Here is a 20,376-nt window from a genome sequence, read left to right on the forward strand (position 1 = left end):
CAAAGCTCCTGTCGAGCAGCTAAGGCTTTTGGACGGTACAATGGAAAGAGAACATCTGGAGATTTGGTAGGAGGTATGAGGTGCATCACTATTGACACACATTTGAAATGCAGCCCTGGTTATACATCTGATTTGACATCCGGTTTCATGAGCGTTCAGACACTGAGCTAAACTTAGGTCTAACAGTGTCTTCCTCTCTCTCTTAGTTTCTTTGTAGGAGAGCTGGAGAAATGTCTGGAGGACCATCAGCTACTGCCCCAGCTCTTCATCAAGCATGTGAGGAGGGTGTGTGTGTGTGTGTGTGTGTGTGTGTGTGTGTGTGTGTGTGTGTGTGTGTGTGTGTGTGTGTGTGTGTGTGTGTGTGTGTGTGTGTGTGTGTGTGTGTGTGTGTGTGTGTGTGTGTGAGGGGGGGAGGGGGGGGTTACTGATGCACCAGGCTGTTTGACCATGGTTGGAGCAGCCTCACTAATGGGTTATGGGAAGTAAAGATGGATTTCCTGATCCCGTTCCTTGATTCAGTTTGCGTCGATCAGTTTGCCAAGAAGAATCGTCCGTTCGTCCGTCCGTTCAGTCGCGTTTCAGGAACGTCTTTAGCGGTGAGTCATATAATGCATGGTTCTCGGCTCCTCGTTCTCAAGCGGTTGTGCAAACGGTCAACACAACACAGTAAATAAATGGCAAAAACATATATGCAATCACCTTGACATTAAAATGACATGTATTGAAGGTAAATAGAAAAGTAGACTACGGCTACATCAGCTAATTTATTGTCTTTATTTATTTATTTATATTCGCTCTCAGCAAGGGCTACTAAATAAAAAAATAGAGAACCAATATGTCGACAAACATGTTCAAAAGCTTGGCAGAAATATTATATTGATTGAAAAGGTTTCAAGTCCCCAATAAGCATACTAGGCTACAGCATAGCCATAATCACTCTGGGCTACAGTCTACTAGCCAAGAACGAGTGACTGACTGAACGAGAACGAGAGTAGAGGAATGAACGAGTTTGATTGATTGAAAACTTTGTTGAACAACAATTAACAGAAGTGTTCAAAAGGATTAAAAAACACAATAAAGCCCAAAGGCTTGTTTCCATTGTGGTCCTTTAGATGGGAATGGAGAAATAACACATGGACTAAAATATAGAGAACAAACACACAGCACATGGACTACAACGTTTAGGAAGAAAGGGGAATCAAATAAATAAAACAAGGGATAAATTCCCAGGCAGACAAGCAGACACACAGGCAGATATTCCTAGTACTTCAGGGATCTTTTGATTTTGTTTATGAGTTAAATAACCATTTTTTGATTGAAGATTTTAAATGAAAGTAGGAGGAGCTCAACAATTTAAGGTTTAAAGGTAGGCCATTCCACAAGACAGCTGCCGTGTATAGGAAAGAGTACTTTCCCATACAGCTCTTAAAACAGCAGAGCCTGAAATCAGTGGAACTCCCCCTGGTGGAGTAATTTTGTGTCACTAATTTTAGAAAAGTAATGTTGTAGGTACTTGGGTGCCAGGTTATTTCTTATCTTGTAGACTAAGCACAGTTTGAGTTGGGAAACTCTCTGCTCCACTCTGTGCCACCTAAGACTAGAGAAGTGGTCAGGAAGAAGATGTGTTCTGGGATGGAGTTTGAGGACCACTCTGATCTGTTTATTTGGACAGAATTGTAGCTTGTCTTTGAGGCCTTTAGTAGTGCCAGTGTATCAGGATGTACAGGAGTCTAAACCAATAGATGGAGCTAGCTAGCTACGAACAAAATTCTGCGTGCAACTGACGTCAGCAGAACCTCAGCCTGGCCTCAGTCAGCTGCGACCCTTACATTGTCAACCATTATCATAATTTTTATCGTACGCTCTCCACCACTCTGCTAACTTAACAGCGAACACAGCGACTAGTCTATTCTGTGGGAGAACAAAAGAATGAACGAGAGGGATGACCGAGAGAGAAGTGAAACGGAATCAGGTCTGTTCGTTCTTAAAGAATCGTTCCTTCGAACTGATTTGGTCGCAAACGACCCATCACTAATGGGAAGCAACAGCCCAGTTCACCACTAATTATTTTTGCAGTGTTGTGGAAGTCATGCATTAGTGACTGCTGCTTGTGTCTGCTGCACATGATGATAAATGTGTGTGTGTGTGTGTTTTCCAGGCTCGGAGGCTACACATGTACGTGGTGTACTGTCAGAACAAACCCAAGTCAGAGTTTATCGTGGCGGAGTACGATAAATACTTTGATGTAAGCCTGGCGTTGGCCATGGGGGGGATACCAGGAGACTCATGGGAAATCTGAAAACAAACATAACTTGGCAGCTATTTAAGGTGTGTGTGTGTGTGTGTGTGTGTGTGTGTGTGTGTGTGTGTGTGTGTGTGTGTGTGTGTGTGTGTGTGTGTGTGTGTGTGTGTGTGTGTGTGTGTGTGTGTGTGTGTGTGTGTGTGTGTGTGTGTGTGTGTGTGTCTGTCTACAGGGTATACAGCAGGTCCTCCAGTCCAGATTGTCAATCAGTGATTTTCTCATCAAACCAATTCAGAGAATCACCAAATACCAGCTGCTGCTGAAGGTAATACACACACACGCATACACAAACACACACACACACACGCACACGCACACACACAAACACACTGGTTTGGTGAGTTAAGGACAGCAGTAGTTTCAGGTTGTTCCAGTGGCGTTACTTGGACTGAGTTGTTTTTCTCTTTCAGGACTTCCTGAAGTACAGCTCCAAGGCAGGAATAGACTGTGAACAGATTGAGGTACCGGTTATGAAACCTAGAATGTTCTTTATGTTGTTATACCATATGTTAAATACTGGAGGATTTCATTTTATGCACTTAATGACATCATGTTATGTACTAGATGAGGTCATTTTATGTACTAGATGAGGTCATGTCATGAACTGGATGATGTCATGTTATGTACTGGATGATGTCATGTTATGTACTAGATGATGTCATGTTATGTACTGGATGATGTCATGTTATGCACTAGATCAAAAGTCTTCAACAGTGGGGTCGCGACCCCGAGTGGGGCGGCAAAGGTACTGCAGCGGGTCGTGAAATCATTCTCAGATTATTCTTATTTTTATATATTTCTGAAAAAAGACGTTCACATGAATCCAACATATTATTTTTCAAAGATGCATTCAATAACATATTTAATTCATACAACATTGATCATAGGCTACCCATGAGTCATTGCGGTGAGATCAGTATCCGTCACCATCAATATCACCTCATCATACAAGTGATCGAGTCAGGACCTTTTATTAAAACAAATTGTGAGTTAGGTAGTTATTACCCATAATGCGCCACTTGTGAGCAACAATGGATAGTTTCGCACTATCGCACCTAGCACTAGCCATGCTAAAACTGCTCAACAGGGTCCAACAGCAGCTACGTCTAGCTCTAAGCTCAAATGCAAACGAAAAATATTCAGAGAAAAAAATAATATTCATTATCTAATATTTGTATTTCATATCAAAATGTTGAATATTGAAAACTAAATAAAAGACCCAAATGGAATACTACCAATATATAATCTCTCTCCTGTTGGATCATTATGTCTCTCTCTCTCTCTCTCTCTCTCTCTCTCTCTCTCTCTCTCTCTCTCTCTCTCTCTCTCTCTCTCTCTCTCTCTCTCTCTCTCTCTCTCTCTCTCTCTCTCTCTCTCTCTCTCTCTCTCTGTCCCTGTCTCTCTCTCTCTGTCTCTGTCTCTGTCTCTCTGTCTCTGTCTCTTAATGTCTCTCTCTCAAACAGAAAGCAGTGGACCTGATGTCCCAGGTTCCTAAGCTGTGCAACGACATGATGAACCTGGGCCGGCTGCAGGGCTTTGAGGTGGGGATTGATGATATTATACACATATATACATTTTATACATTTAGTTAGTTAGAGTTAGCTAACCTGCTACAGTGTCCATATGGATATACATGGATAGTATATATTAGAGGGTACAAGATGTGTAGATGTGTAAGATGTGTATCAGATATGTATTCCATGTGTATCAGATGTGTATCGATATTTATTCCATGTGTATTAGATGTGTATTCCATGTGTATTAGATGTGTTTTAGATATTCATTCCATGTGTATTAGATGTGTATTCCATGTGTATTAGATGTGTATCAGATGTGTATCGATATTCATTCCATGTGTATTAGATGTGTATTCCATGTGTATTAGATGTGTTTTAGATATGTATCCCATGTATATTAGAAGTGTATTCTATGTGTATTAGATGTGTATCAGATATGTATTCCATATGTATTAGATGTGTATTAGAACACAAAACTTGATTGTTTTGTGTTGCTTTTATCTCTGTATTTCTAATTGTTTAATTCTGTAACTCGTCAACATTGTAAATGAGGATTCTTCCTCAATCGTCTCTGGACATGGAAGAAGAGAGAAGAATACTCAGAAGTATCTTTTAGAAATGTGTTGTGGATACATTTTCAACTGACCAGCCAGGGCAAGCTGCTACAGAATGGATTCAAATGAATATGATATGTGTATTATTATCATGTAAATTTATATTATCTGTATATCATTAAGTTGTTTATGTATTTCAGGGTAAACTGACCAGCCAGGGCAAGCTGCTCCAGCAGGAGACGTTCTTTGTGACAGAGCAGGACGGAGGTGTTCTGTCTCGCTCTAAAGAGAGACGAGTGTTCCTCTTTGAACAGATCGTCATCTTCAGCGAGCTGCTGAGGAAGGGATCCTCGACGCCCGGCTACCAGTTTAAGAAGAGTATCAAGGTACTAATACTGCAATACCAGTACTATATTAATACACACCTGGCTCTCCGTTCAAGAAGAGTATCAAGGTACCAATTCTGCAATACCAATACAATATTAATACACACCTGGCTACCAGTTCAAGAAGAGTATCAAGGTACTAATACTGCAATACCAGTACTATATTAATACACACCTGGCTACCAGTTTAAGAAGAGTATCAAGGTACTTTATACTGCAATACCAGTACTATATTAATACACACCTGGCTACCAGTTCAAGAAGAGTATCAAGGTACTAATACTACAATAACACTACTATATTAACACCCACCTGGCTACCAGTTCAAGAAGAGTGTCAATGTACTAATATTGCAATACCAGTACTATATTAATACACATCAGTTCAAGAAGAGTATCAAGGTACCAATACTGCAATACCAGTAATATATTAGTACACACCTGGTTACCAGTTCAAGAAGAGTATCAAGGTACTAATGCCTGTGCGGGGGTGTGTAGGTAGCGGTGCTGGGGCTGGACGAGGGGGCGGATAGCGACCCCTGCAGGCTGGTGCTGTGTCACCACGGCTCGGCCGAGCGCTACACGCTGCAGGCTGCCAACACGGAGGTCAAGCAGCTGTGGGTCAAACACATACAGGAAGTCCTGGATGCCCAGAGCAACTTCCTGATCGGTGAGGAAACCATACACACAGGCACGCACAAACAACACACCCATGTGTTTATGTCTTTAGTATTTATATTTAATATATATATCGAATACAGCTTGGATGAATACTACTATTACTACCGCTATCGCTACTATGACTACATGGCTACGCTATTTTCAACCGCTGAATCTTTCAGGTTATCATTTTAAATAAGTAAAATACTTTATTTAATGTTTTGAATAAAATTATGATTTATTTTGTAAGTGCCCATATAGAAAGCAACAAAACCTTGCCTCACCTGACAGAGGATTGAAGCCCCTTCAGGGATGGGCAATAGAGACCTCCATCCTCCTGACTCATACCTCATATTCTCAGCTCTGCAGTCTCCCATTGAGTACCAGAAGGAGCGAGGAGCCGGCAGCAGGACCTCCTCTCTCAACAGGAACCACTCCTCCTTCCACGACTCAAAGACCCAGACCCCCTCCCAGCCGCGCCCTGCATCCTCCCTGGGCCTCGGCGAGGAGGAACGCCCCCCTGCTGGCTCCATGGTGAGAACCTGATCCGTCCATACATATAACTAGATAGATACATAAATATAACCAAATAGATACATAGATAGAACCAGATAGATGCATAGATAGAACCTGATACATACATATAACTAGATAGATACATGGATATCACCACTGTCCTCATCCAACTTCACTGGCTCCCAGTACACTACCGCATCCAATACAAAACCCTGCTCCTGCCCGGTCATTCAGCTGTTCAGCACCCAGGCTCTGGAACTCCCTCCCCCCACACATAAAACAGTCAGACACCATTACAACCTTCAAGTCACAACTCAAAACTCACCTGTTCAAACTCGCACACAACGTCTAACTGATCACTGTCTTGATTGTTTGTTAACCCTAACCCTTGTTTTGTTTTGTTTTTGTTGTTTTTCCACAATGTCTTGTTTTTAAACGATTTATGATGATTTTATGCTCTGTAAGGTGACCTTGGGGGCCTTGAAAGGCGCCTCTAAATTAAATGCATTATTATTATTATTATTTTTATATAACCAGATAGATACATGCATAAAACCAGATACATAGCTATACATATAACCAGATAGAAACATTGTTAGAACAAGATAGATTCATAGATAGAACCCGATATGAAGTGGCAAACCCTTTGTTCGCTCTATTTGTTCCTGTGGCAGAGATAGTCCGACACACATTTCTTGGGAAGCACGCACAGAGAGTGTTTAACTTTGTGTTGATTCATTTATTAAGCCATAACTCCGGTTGACTTTCCAGGAAATAACGAAACATAACTGTTTTTGCGGCCAAAACAGGGTTCTTAGTATCATACAAAAAATGACTTTTCAATGTAAAATAATATGTAAAATAATGCGTCCAATATTGTGTCCAATAATGTGAAATAATGCTGTCAGAAAACTGTTGGCTCCCTGCCTTCCAAACCTGAACAACACTAATTAGCCTGCCCTATATGAGGGCCTCCATTAGGCTCCAGGTAGAGCGTGACACACCTATTTGCCCAGATCACACAAAGGACTAATCACCACATCATCACAGAATGCATACATATACATATGAATGAAAATTAGATTAATATTTCATACACTTGACTTTATACTTCATAACTTATACTTTTAGCCTTAGACTCAAAATATATTTACTTAAAAATATTCAACAAAAAAGACCTCTAAATGGCTCCAACATATACATAGATATAACCAGATAGATGCATAGATAGAACCAGATAGATACATAGATAGAACCAGATATATACATAGATAGGTATACAGATGTTAGTTAGTTAATAGTGTGTTGTCCTCAAAAATACCATGACTTTCCTCCTCTCCTCTCCTCCCCCCTCTCTCTCCTCCTCCACTCTTTCTCCTGCTCCCCTCTCCTCTGCCTCCCCTCCCCGTCCTCCTTCTCTCTCTCGCTCCTCTCCTTTGCCTCCCCTCTCCTCTCCTCTCTCCCCTCCCCTGCTTCCCTCCCCTCCTCCTCTCCTCCCCTATCTTCTCTCCCCTCTCCTCCCCTCCCCTGCTTCCCTCCCCTCCTCCTCCCCTCCCCTGCTTCCCTCCCCTCCTCCTCTCCTCCCCTATCTTCTCTCCCCTCTCCTCCTCTCCTCAGGGAGGAGGTGATAGGAGCTGTAATGGGGTCTCCTCCACCATGCTGGTATCTCAGGACTACTCGGCTCTGAAGGAGAATGAGATCAGTGTGGGTCAGGGAGAAACCGTCCAGATCCTGGCAACCAATCAGCAGAAGATGTATCTCGTGTACCGGCCGGCTGACAGCCAATCGCCTGCTGCTGAGGGCTGGGTGCCGGGTGACGTCCTGGCTCCGCCTACCAAGCCCATAAAAGACTCCTCCTCCACTTCCTGTTTCTCTGCTGCAGCTGGGGCAAACAACATCAAGTAAGTCCCACCCCCCCAACCTCCTCCCCCCTCCCCAACCAAAGACTCAGACCCTCCCTCCTTGGTTGTTCCCCTCAACAAAAAGCTGTCTCTGGTTGGCTGACGGGTATCCAAGTGAGACTGGCTTTTTTTGTCTTTTTTTATTTTACCTGTTGCACCCTGACACACACACACACACACACACACACACACACACACACACACACACACACACACACACACACACACACACACACACACACACACACACACACACACACACACACACACACACACACACCCTGCTCCACCCTGACACACACACACACACACACACAAACACACACACAAGCCCCTGTTCCACTCTGACACACATACACCCCGTCTCCATCCTGACAAACACTCACCCGCTTCTAACTGATTCTGCCAGTTCGGCTAAAACCGGACTGAACCAAACCGGACTAAACCAATCTGGACTAAACCAAACCATGAAACCAAACCGAACTGAACTGAGTGCAGCAGCAATCAGCAGGATGGACTCTGATTTGCGTTCCTACCCAGTTTTTGTTTCCTGTTTGATTTGTGGAGGCCTCAGAGGAGAGAGGTCATCTCCTCCTCCTCCTCCTCCTCCTCCTCCTCCTCCTCCTCCTCCTGTCAAGTTTATACTTTGTTTATTTTTTCAGGAATTTTCGTTGTTATGATTTTGTTTGTGTTGATTGTGTGTAAAGTTATAAAGCTCTACAACATTCCTGTCAGGGTTGCTTTGCACTAAGATGTCAGTTCTGATCCAGGCTGTGCAATATCTGCTAAGACGTGTTGAACGTGTTCCACTCTGGGCTGTACCACCATGATGATAATGATGATGACCGTGTTTAATGTGATAGAATGAAGATGTGTCACAGATTGTAGTTAATATTTGTAAATAAACTATGAGTACAGAAGTTAAACTCAGCGATTCTCTGGCCTACACAAATACAAAACTAAACTACACAAGTACATAACCCAACTAAAGAACGACATTACCCAACTACACAACTATACAAATGGACAACAAAATTACGCAACTCTACAGCTACAGTCAAACTACACAACTAGAGTTTACATTTGTATTGCTGATGTTAAAACTGGGAGCTTCGCCTGTGACCCTTGTACATAATCAATTTAGGGAGGTGTACTCAAATCTTTATCCGGAGAGAGCTGAAGAGTTAGGCTTTATCCAGAGTACTGAAGAGTTAGGCTGAGAACCAGTGAACTGAAGATCTAGGCTTTATCCAGGGAACTGAAGAGTTAGGCTGAGAACCAGAGAACTGAAGAGCTAGAGGAACTAGGCTTTATCCAGAGAACTGAAGAGTTAGGCTGAGAACCAGAGAACCGAAGAGCTATAGGAACTAGGCTTTATCCAGAGAACTGAAGAGTTAGGTTTTATCCAGATAACTGAAGAGCTTGGCTTTATCCAGAGAACTGAAGAGTTAGGCTTTATCCAGATAACTGAAGAGTTAGGCTTTATCCAGGGAACTGAATAGAAACACACGGTCGGACCGCTGAATAGAGTGCAGAGTAGCTGTACCAGCTTCTAGATGTCCTGCGGCCTTCAGTGGACCAGCTGGGACCAGTAGGAGTAGATGATCTCCTACAGTGGACCAGCAGGGACCAGTAGGACTAGATGTTCCCCTACAGTGGACTAGCAGGGCCCAGTAGGAGTAGATGTTCTCCTACAGTGGACCAGCAATGAACAGTAGGACCAGATGTTATCCTACAGTGGACCAGCAGAGACCATTAGGACAAGAAATTCTGCAGCCTACAGTGGACCAGCAGGGACCAGTAGGACCAGACGTTCTCCTACAGTGGACCAGCAGGACTATATTTTCTCCTGCAGTGGACCAGCATGGACCAGTAGGACTAGTGGTTTTCGACCGTAACCAGATTTCTAGCACCAATTTGTGGGCTTTTCAAGTTGGTTGCTTGTCTGTCTTTTCAATTTTAACTCACTTCACTGGTCCACCAACCAACACACACTCACACACAAACACACTCACACACACTGCACACCCATTGCACTGCACACACACACACATTATAATAATAATAATGAGTATGATAATCATGATAATTAGAATCACCTGCTACATACAGTCCTACATACAGTAGGACACCGCCCTCCCAGTCTCTCTCCCGCTAACCAACCAATCATGTTCTCCTGAGTCTGATTGGCCGAGATGGGCTGAGCAGCAGGAAGTATCTCTGATTGGTTCCTGTACACACAGGAAGTCCTTGTCATGGAACACGCTTCGCTCCCGGAAAGGCAAAGGTCAGGAGAACGGTCTCCTGCGTAAACCCAAAGACACCCCCCCCCCACTCCCCCCTTCCCCTCAGGGGGACAAAGTGAGTTCATATGTGTACACCCAAACTATACCTGCACGGCGTTTGGTTTTATTTTGTGTGGGTGTGTTTGTGTGTGTGTTTGTTTGTGCATGTGTGTGTGTGTGTGTGTGTGTGTGTATGTTTGTGCATGTGTGTGTTTGTTTGTATGTGTGTGTTTGTTTGTGTGTGCGTGTTTGCGTGTGTATGTCTGTGTGTGTCTGTGTATGTGTGCAGGTGTGTATGTATGTGTGTGTGTTTGTATGTGTGTGTGAGTGTGCGCAGGTTTGTACGTGTGTGTGTGTGTGTGTTTGTATGTGTGTATGTTTGTGTGTGTGTGTGTATGTTTGTGCATGTGTGTGTTTGTTTGTATGTGTGTGTGTGTGTGTGTTTGTGTGTGCGTGTTTGCGTGTGTATGTCTGTGTGTGTGTCTGTGTATGTGTGCAGGTGTGTATGTATGTGTGTGTGTTTGTATGTGTGTGTGAGTGTGCGCAGGTGTGTGCGTTTGTACATCTGTGTGTGTGTGTTTGTATGTGTGTATGTTTGTGCATGTGTGTGTTTGTTTGTATGTGTGTGTGTGTTTGTTTGTGTGTGCGTGTTTGCGTGTGTATGTCTGTGTGTGTGTCTGTGTATGTGTGCAGGTGTGTATGTATGTGTGAGTGAGTGTGCGCAGGTGTGTGCGTTTGTACATGTGTGTGTGTGTGTGTGTTTGTGTGTGCAGGTGTGTTTATCTGTGTGTTTATGTGTATGTGTGTGTGTGTGTGTGTGTGTGTGTGTGTGTAAGTGCACTCCTTCTGAGCCAACCAGCCAATCATAGCGGTGAAGTGTTTCGAGTCCCTGCCCTCACCATATCTGTACTGACAAAGTGTTTTCTGGTCAACTCGCATCTTAACTAATGTTCTTATATCATTGAATAATAAAATAGGATATTTAACCATCCACTCTAGGTCATGAAGTTATGCAGAGTTAAAACAGGAGTCTAAAAGGATCATCAGGTCCTCCTGAACAGAGGGGGGCACCTCCTGGTGGCATGGCCTCCCCGCTCCAGGACAGCCCCAGGTAGCTCCACGTAGCCACGTAGCATAGCCTAACATAGTGTAGCCCAGCCAGCCTCAGACCTCTTACAGAACTCCCAATGACCTTCAGTAGCAAACGTAGAAGATGTTAACAGCTGCACTTCTGGTTTCCATGGAGATGAGTAAGTATGACAGGGCTATTCCTGGTCACAAATAAACCTCTCTACTCCTCTCCACCTCCCGATGGAGTCACGCTCCTCCTCTCTTCCTCCTCTCCTCTACTCTCTCCTCTCCTCCTCTCTCCTCCCCTATCTTTTCCTCTCCTCCTCTCCTCCTCTCCTCTCCTCTTCTCTCCTCCTCCTTTCTTCTCTCATCTCCTCCCCTCTCCTCTCCTCCTCTACTCTCCTCCTCTCTTCTCCTCTCCTCTTCCCTCCTCTCCTTCCCTCTCCTCTCCTCTCCTCTCCTCGTTTTCCTCTTCCTGTCCAATCAGGAGGCTCACAGTTCTGAGGAGTCAGACTGTGATGACGACCCCAAGACCGGGATGGAGGTATACAAACACACACACGCGCATACACGCATCCTTGCACACATACATGCATGCATACACGCAAATACACGCACCCACACACACAAACACATACACAAACGACACTTAGACAAACGCACACACGCAGACAGACACACGCAGGCACGCACACACACAGACACACACACACACACACACACACACACTAATACGCACAAACAGACACACGCACACACTCCGTATTGTTGCTAGGTCTATTACAAGTGCTTCTGAACTAATGTCAACTCTTCTATTTCAGCTCCTCAACCCAAACTTTATCCAAGAAGGTATGCTGCTCCACAACTAGATGGCAGTACGACTTTAGACTACATTACACTACATTCAATTACATTAAAGAGGATTATACTACTTTAGGTTTGATTGCACACATACACATTATATTATGAAGATTAGACAACATTAGCCTACATAAGACTCAATTAGATTATCTTAAATAGATTAGACTACATTAGATTGGATTAGATTACATTAAAGAAGATTAAACTACATTAGGTTGGATTAGATTACATTATATTATATTAAAGTAGAATAGAGTACATAAAACCACATTGGATTACAATAAAGAAGTTTAGACTGCATTCGATTATATTAGATTACATTAAAGAAAATTAGTCTACATTAGATTACATCTTGTTGGATTCGTTTTTTCATAAATGTGTGTGTGCGGGTGCGCGTTTGTTTGTTTGTGTGTGTGGTTGTGGTTTGTGTTTGTCTGTGTGTGCGTATGTGGATGTGCCAGTGGCCCCCGAGGTGCTGGCCCCGCTCGAGGACAGGGTGTGTGTTTTCGGGGAGACGGGGGTCCTGCGCTGTAAAATCAGCGGGCGACCGAGGCCCTCGATTGCCCTAAAAGGACCAGACCAGAACCCTGTGGTCAACACCGACCGCCTAACCATCACAATCAGGTAGAGAGAGAGAGAGAGAGAGAGAGAGAGAGAGAGAGAGAGAGAGTTTTGACACATCAGGATTCTGATCCTTTTTCGTTTCCTCTTCTCCTTTCCTCTCTCCTCTCCTGTCATCTCTCATTGTCTCCTCTCTCCTTGTCTCCTCTCTTCCTCTCCTCTCTCCTTGTCTCCCCTCTCTTCCTCTTCTCTCTCCTTTTCTCCTCTCTCCTTGTCTCCTGTCTCTTCCTCTCCTCTCTCCTTGTCTCCTCTCTCATTGTTTCCTCCCCTCTCTCCTTGTCTCCTCTCTCTTCCTCTCCTCTCTCTTCCTCTCCTCTCTCCTTGAATCCTCTCTCCTTGTCACCTCTCTCTCCCTCTCCTCTCTCCTCGTCTCCTCTCTCTTCCTCTCCTCTCTCCTTGTCTCCTCTCTCCTCATCTCCTCTGCTGTCTCCTCTCCTCTCTCCTTGACTCCCCTCTCCTAATCTCCTATCTCCTTGTCTCCTCTCTCCTCTGCCCTCGTCTCCTTTTTCTAGGGATACTGGAGACATTTTGCTAAAGATCTGTAATGTGATGCCTCAGGACACTGGGATCTACACATGCGTTGCCGTTAACGACCTTGGCTCTGCCTCCACCTCTGCTTCAATCAAAGTTCAAGGTGCCCCCTCTCTCCTCCTGTCCTATAGACCAGCCTTATACCTGTTTGTTGATGTGTGGACAGGTTTGTGGAGGGCTGTGGTTATGCGTGATCAGGGGGGTTAATGTGTGTCCAGATGTTCCTGCAGATGTGTTTTGTACAAGTGTGTTGTTGTGTGTCCAGGTGTGTTGTGTTGTGTACAGGTGTGTTGTTGTGTGTCCAGGTGTACAGGTGTATACAGGTGTGTTGTTGTGTATCCAGGTGTGCCAGCTGCTCCTGGTAAACCTGTGGTTCAGGAGGTCAGCAGTACGTCCGTCATGGTCCACTGGGACACGCCCACTTCCTCCACCCCCGCCAACGTCAGCTACACCCTTGACTACCGCCAGGAAGGTGAGTGTGTCAGTGTGAGTTTGTGTGGGTGTGTGCGTGCGTGCTTGTGTGTGTGTGTGTGTGGGTGTGTGCGTGCGTGCTTGTGTGTGTGTGTGTGTGTCTGTGTGTGCGTGCGTCCGTGCGTACGGCTGTGCGTGTGGTCAGCTCTCCTCCTCTCTCCCCCTCCAGACTCCCTTGCCTGGCAGCAGGCGGCCTCCACGGGAGACTTGTGTGTGCAGGTGGATGGCCTCATCCCAGGGGGCCACTACCTGTTCAGGGTCCGAGCCTCCAGCCCCTGGGGGGCAGGCACCCCCTCCTCCACCTCAGACACCATCACCCTGCCCTGCAACACCAGTAATACACACACATATACCCCACACAAATAAACACACGTATACCAGTGGCGGCTGGTGGTCCAAATTATTGGTGAAGCAAACCCCGTCGACCGACGCACCGAAACGAGAACTGATTCCCAAAACAAGAGAACTGATTAGTTTTTTTAAACATACAACAAAAATATGGTTACGTTAATAAAATATACAAACGAACAGAGCTTCGTCTCCCCGCGACCTTATATTGATTGAGTCTAAAACGTTCTCATCTATTCAGCCAATGGGAGTGCAATCGCGTTGCAATGGCACATGGGTAAACAAATGATAAGGCACCACGATCGCTGTAGGCTTCAATATCATGCAAGCACTTTGTTTTCTTTTTATTTTGTTCTACACCACAATTGCATGCTTTAAACATGACACGGGGCCAACAGTAAAGGCGTTTTTTCAGCAAACCCCCTGTTAGCCAGTTTACCTTGTCATACATGGAGCAATTTAAAATGCTCCTTACCGTAGCACCAACGAGCTGTGTTGTTTTCACAGGAGGTTTTGGTCTGCCCTCTGCTTTCACTCGTAAATTTGTCCTCATATGAAAACGACTGAAAAGAATCCTGTAAAATGCAGTCAACGGTGTTCATCCCCCCATCATCACCGTTAGTCCAATCCATCTTGCACGTGAGCTAGCGACAACTAGCAAAAAACCCTACCCCTAAACAACTAACCCAACAAAATCCTCACCTACACAGAAAAAAATGTGTATCTTATTAAATTAATGTTCAACAAATTACGTAGGCCTATGTGTTCGTCAGTCGTCACTGTCAAAGTCAGTTCACGATAGCTGCCCAATGAAGGCGGTGACTGGCCAGAGTGTTGTGTCAATCATGTTCAAGTGACGGAAGTGCAAAATTCTAAATTCTAAAAACACGTACACAAAAACACACTCGATAAACGGACTAGGTAACTGTATTGACTATTTCTACAGGTTGACTCTTCTAAAAGCTTTGACTAGTTGACTCACTAATGAATGGTACTAGTTAAGGGTACTAACTAGTGGTGTCTCCAGACTCCAGCCTGGATGGGACCGGGTTCCTCTGGAAAGACAACTTCGACACCAGCTTCTCTGAGATCTGTGAGCTTGGAAGGTGAGTCTCCATACTACTGGGTACTGGATGGTCTCCATACTACTGGGTACTGGATGGTCTCCATAGTACTGGGTACCGGATGGTCTCCCTACTACTGGGTACTGGATGTGTAAGATGTACTGTTGGGGTATAGATCTATAGATGTAGAGAGTGTTGTGGTTTGGTCTCTTTGGGTCTAAGAGATTGGTCCAGTGTTGAGGGCTCTGCAGGTGTAATCATGATAGATTCCAATCTGAGCCTCAGAGATAAACCAGCCTTTAGAGGTCCTTCATTGAGGGGTGTTGTCTCCCCAAGGGATGACACTTGCAGCCATTGCAGAGATTACACCTGCAGAGTCCTCCTCAGTACTGGACCAGTCTCCCATCGTGTTCCACAGTAGTCCTTGAGACCCCAGCGGTAATGAGCTACAGGTTGGATTAATCTCCTGACCCCGTCTTTCCTGCAGGGGGCGCTTCTCAGTGGTGAAGAAATGTCTGAGCAGAACGTCCAAGAAAGAGGTGTGTGCTCAACATCCTGTTTACTGTTGTTGTTTACTATTGTGAGTGTTGTTTTTGTTTAATGTTTTTGTTTGCTTCAAGGTGTCAATTGTTGTTTAGTCTTTTGGTTTATCGTTGTTGTCTGTTGCAGGTTGCAGTGAAGATCGTGAGCAAGAAGATGCAGAAGAGGGAGCAGATGGCTCAGGAGGCGGACCTCCTCCAGCACGCCCAGAACCCCCAGCTGGTGGCCCTGCTGGACACCTACGAGACCCCCTCCTCCCTCATCCTGGTCTTGGAGCTGTGAGTGCTGCTATAGACCAAGAGACAGAACCCCAACCCAGAGCCAGAACCCCGACCCCCAGACCAGGGTCCCCCCCCCCCCAGAACCTAGAAAAGGTTCCATCCCCCAGAACCCAGACCAGACCAGGGTCCGTCCTCCCAGAACCCAGACCAGGATCCTTCCCCCCAGAACCTAGAACAGGGTCTACCCCTCCAGACCAGGGTCCATCCCTCCAGATCAGGTTCCACGCCCCCAGACCAGGGTCCACCCCCCCCCCCCAGAACCAAGACCAGGGTCCACCCCCCTCACCCTGGTCCAGACCAAGGGACCCCCACCGCACCCTGGTCCAGGCCAGAAGGCCCACACCTCACCCTGGTCCAGACCAGAGGACCCCACCCAAACCTGGTCCATGCCAGAGGAGCCCAACCTCATCCTGGTCCATGCCAGAGGACCCCCACCTCACCCTGGTCCATGCCAGAAGCCCCGCACCTCACCCCCGTCCAGACCAGAGGACCCGCACCTCACCATACCCTTGACCAGGGTTTGGCTGAGCTGATCTGACATTGTGTTTCCTGTCTGTAGCTTGGAAGGAGGCCGTCTCTTTGACTACCTGGCCTCCCATGATGCTCTTCTGGAGGAGAAGGTGGCCTTCTTCATCAAAGACACCCTGGAGGCCCTCCAGCACCTGCACACCTGCAGGGTGGCACACCTGGATTTGAAGGTGAGATCTTCCACCGCATGCCTCCACAGTATCAACCCATCCATTATGTTCTGCATGGTTTGCTGTGAGGAATCACATCATGAAAGGCTTCTACCTTCTGATTGTTGAATCTTGTAGAACCAGACATACCATAAATACACCAGAATTAACTAGTTCGAACTTCCTTGTGATCATTGGTGATTAATGGGAAAATGCATATATAAAAAAATGCAGACATAGATTCTCTCTCTCTCTCTCTCTCTCTCTGTCCCTCTCTTCCCTTTTTCAGCCAGAGAACATCATGTTGGACGTTCACTCAGTCGTCCCGGCCGTGAAGCTCATTGACCTCGGTGACGCCGTCCAGCTCTCCGCCAACCGCCGCTATGTCCATCTGCTGCTAGGCAACCCTGAGTTCGCTGCCCCCGAGCTGGTCCAGGGCTTGCCGGTCTCCACGGCGACAGATGTGTGGAGCGTGGGCGTGCTGGCATACGTAGCGCTGAGCGGCGTCTCACCCTTCCTGGATGAGTCCCCTGAGGAGACCTGCGTCAACATCTGCCGCCGGGACTTCTGCTTCCCGGACCAGTACTTCCTGGACGTGAGCCAGGCAGCGAGGGACTTTATCTCCGCCGCTCTGCACCTGGACCCTCGCAAGAGACCCAGCACCACCTCCTGCCTGCAGCACCCCTGGGTGGGCCGGGGCGGGGCACACGGCAGGGAGTACTCCAGGATGCCGCTGGATACGGGTCGGCTGACGGCCTTCATCGACCGGAGACGACAGCTCCACGACGTCCGAGCCATCACCAACATCAAGAGTCTGGTCGGCACGGGCCTCGGAAGCACACTGTGATGCACCCATGGACACACCTGGACCAGCCGGACACACCTGGACATGATCGACACACCTGGACCAGCTGGACACACTTGGACCAGCTGGACACACCTGGTCCCTAAAGGACCTCCAAACACTCCAGTACCACCAGGAAACTCCAGGGTCCCAACAGAAACCTCAACTAAACACTTTGTCACACACTTTGTCATCTTTCTGCTGAAACTGTTGCCTCGGTGACCAACAATAGGTTAGCATGCTGACCTCCAGGTACACTCTGGCAGAACAGTCTATGGTGACACCACTCTAGTTATCCAGGGGAACTGCAGCAGGAGAAGGGTTTGGAGCTGCTGTGTCAGGGGATACTGGAGCAGCTCAAAGACACTGTGAGTGAAGAGAGGACAAGCTCTGCAAAACACACTGTGAGGAAGTCAGCTGCGGCACTCAGCTTCCAGAGTTTAATTTAGGGGAGACACAGCCTCTGTCTGATTCCTGCAGGGAGCCTCGAAATCATCATACCGAGTCATCATGGTGAAATAATACTTCCCCACTACCCTCTAGCATGGTACCATCCACCATCAGAGACACACTTTGATCTGGGACAACTTTAGATTTACCGTGCAGTAGCAGGTAATTTGAACAAACCCGAGGTAAATGTTAAACGTTCAGCCATCCTACCATCCATCCATCTCTCTCCTCCACCATTTATTCATGTAGGGGGCGATACAAGGTGGCAAATAGAATCGCTCAGCTTTCTTTTACCCTGGCAACCTCCTCAACCTCCGTCCCTGCTGAGAAGAGTCATTTGTTCTCAAATCTCTTTCATTGGTCACTCCCACATCCCTATATGAACCACAAGGAGACTGGAACAGCTGATCTGACATCTGCTGGGCTGAGGGATGAACTCGGCTGGACTCACTCAACAAAATACTCCTTATCAATGTCCTCAATTGAATGGTTCAGTCCATAATGTGAGCAGGAGGAGATATCTTTCAGAGACCTTGATGTATATTCTCGGACAGAGCATGGAGTTATGTCTCTCACGCCTTACATCTGCTAGAATCAGGTAGAGAGGAAACGTCCATTACTGGACGAGGGGAGGTGTTCAAGTCGATCGAAACACACTGTTGTAGTCTGTTCCTCAAACACTAACCTGTCCTGTTGGAGGTAGGGTGACTGACCCTGTGGGGTAGTGAGTTACAGGTTGTCCAACTGCAGGTTTTGTTCATATTGTTGAATGTAAAATATATTGTGTTCTGATATATCCGAGGTCTCTTGTGGCCTACATCTCAATGCATTTGAGTTGATTCAGCGGGTGATTGTGAAATACAAATATAAGCACGCACTTTTATTATAACCATTTTCCTTATCGATGGCAATTTTAATATTCAGCCGTTACATTATCTATAATCTGTTATTTTAGTATAAAACCATTGACACTCGTATCTAGAATGTCGTTCATAAGAAGGAAATGTTTACAGACTCCAGCTGCTCTAGTTAGTCAGCTAGGTTAGCATGATTTAACGTGTAGTGGCTTCACTTGTCCACACAGTACATCTATGTCCCAACAGGTTTTTACAATCCAGTCCAAACTGTTTTACAAGACCAGTTGTAAACCACCTTATATATGGAACACCAGAAGAATAATGGGTTAAGAATGTTGAAGGATTTCAATCGATTTATTTATCGATTTATATTCTAACTTCTATTTATGTATTCTATTGTGTTTCATAATGATTTGCTTATTGAATCAACCTGTCTCTGTCTGTCCAACCCCTACCTGCTCCTTAATGACCTGTCTCTGTACTGTCTATCCCCTACCTGCTCCTAAATTACCTGTCTCTGTACTGTCTAAACCCTAACTGCTCCTTAATGACAGCTATTGGTTTTATTGATCTGATTCTTAAAAATGGCCCATGGTCCAACTTGCAGTACGTTCTTGTATTAGAAAATAGAAAGGCAATACATTATACACAAATTAAACAACTTCAGTGTTCATGATCCCAATGCAGAGGGTTATGGTTAAGGTTTGGTTCCTTACTAGAGACAGGTCGGTTGAGAGGCTCGTAGTTCCCGTGCTTAACCAGCACGCAATGCAGCATTGCACTGCTAGCGATGGATGCCTGATGAGCCGTGGCCGTGCTGTGTTCGATCCATCCACTAAAGGGAGACAGAGTGGTTGAGTGGTTTGTAATGCTCATTAAAGGGGACATATTATGAATACAACACTTTTCCTGGGATTTGGGGTGTTGTTTTGGGTCTCTGGTGCTCCCACACACATACAAACTTTGAAAAAAGTCTGTACATGATTTTTTGAGTGAGATATGCATTTCTGAAATTACCCCTATACAGTTACCAAACGAACGAGTCCGTTTCGGCACCCCCTCCTACGTAGGAAGGGGGCACAGTGGAATATTACCTCCCACTTCCCCACTCCCCTCCAATCAGAGCATAGCTAAGACTTTGTGGACCAGCGGACGAGCAGCTCCAGCGGGGGAAACTCGGCGGCAGCTCAGCTCCGGGAGTACAATCCCTTTCTCTGCCGGCGGCTCCGCCGGAGCTGCCGGGGAGCTGTCGCGGCAGTACGGAGGAGGAGACATGGAGAAGAAAGGGATTGTACTCCCGGAGCGGAGCTGCCGGACTGCCGCCCAGCTACCCCCGCCAGACTTTTCAGCTCCCGGAGGACACCCGCTGGAGCAGCCGGAAAGCTTCGGCGGCAGTTCAGCTCCTGGAGTACACCGCCGGAGCTGCTGGATTGCAGCCGAAGTTCGGCGGCGGCCGGACGGCTTCGACGGCGGCCGGACTGCCGCGTCAGCTCCGGCGCGCGGAGTTCGGCGGCAGTTCGGCATCTCAGCTCCCGGAGTACAATCTCTTTCTCCTCCATGTCGCGGTTCATGGACTTCAGAGAGTCAAGGCCAAAGTTCCTTAACCCCAATTCTTCTCAACCATGGCCGAGATATCCCCC

General features: G+C 46.3%; 1 protein-coding gene and 1 long non-coding RNA gene across 7 annotated transcripts in view; one reads left to right on the forward strand and one right to left on the reverse strand.

Moving 5' to 3' along the window:
- The window catches only part of kalrna (kalirin RhoGEF kinase a), a 186,035-nt gene extending 166,396 nt beyond the window's left edge, over positions 1-19,639 (forward strand). For 5 of the 6 annotated variants that reach the window (XM_060074643.1, XM_060074646.1, XM_060074645.1 and 2 more), the window contains 21 exons: positions 207-276; positions 2,159-2,245; positions 2,475-2,567; positions 2,713-2,763; positions 3,766-3,843; positions 4,574-4,759; positions 5,257-5,428; positions 5,780-5,952; positions 7,552-7,835; positions 10,079-10,196; positions 11,679-11,735; positions 12,013-12,040; positions 12,514-12,676; positions 13,186-13,307; positions 13,548-13,676; positions 13,845-14,009; positions 15,051-15,129; positions 15,575-15,626; positions 15,757-15,905; positions 16,468-16,606; positions 16,875-19,639. In XM_060074643.1, the coding sequence (XP_059930626.1) occupies positions 207-276; positions 2,159-2,245; positions 2,475-2,567; positions 2,713-2,763; positions 3,766-3,843; positions 4,574-4,759; positions 5,257-5,428; positions 5,780-5,952; positions 7,552-7,835; positions 10,079-10,196; positions 11,679-11,735; positions 12,013-12,040; positions 12,514-12,676; positions 13,186-13,307; positions 13,548-13,676; positions 13,845-14,009; positions 15,051-15,129; positions 15,575-15,626; positions 15,757-15,905; positions 16,468-16,606; positions 16,875-17,432 (2,953 nt within the window). In that variant the 3' untranslated portion in view covers positions 17,433-19,639. Of the gene's footprint in view, positions 1-206; positions 277-2,158; positions 2,246-2,474; positions 2,568-2,712; positions 2,764-3,765; positions 3,844-4,573; positions 4,760-5,256; positions 5,429-5,779; positions 5,953-7,551; positions 7,836-10,078; positions 10,197-11,678; positions 11,736-12,012; positions 12,067-12,513; positions 12,677-13,185; positions 13,308-13,547; positions 13,677-13,844; positions 14,010-15,050; positions 15,130-15,574; positions 15,627-15,756; positions 15,906-16,467; positions 16,607-16,874 lie in introns of those variants that run through there. The other variant, XM_060074648.1, reaches the window with a different exon arrangement.
- Positions 19,640-19,658: 19 nt separating this feature from the next.
- On the reverse strand, positions 19,659-20,034 carry LOC132474167 (uncharacterized). Its single transcript, XR_009529605.1, has 2 exons — positions 19,793-20,034; positions 19,659-19,755 (listed from the first exon to the last, which is right to left on the reverse strand). It is a non-coding gene; the product is annotated as an uncharacterized LOC132474167 (long non-coding RNA).
- Positions 20,035-20,376: the final 342 nt, after the last annotated feature.

The sequence above is a fragment of the Gadus macrocephalus genome, chromosome 16 (assembly GCF_031168955.1).
Source record: "Gadus macrocephalus chromosome 16, ASM3116895v1".
NCBI classification, from domain to species: domain Eukaryota; kingdom Metazoa; phylum Chordata; class Actinopteri; order Gadiformes; family Gadidae; genus Gadus; species Gadus macrocephalus.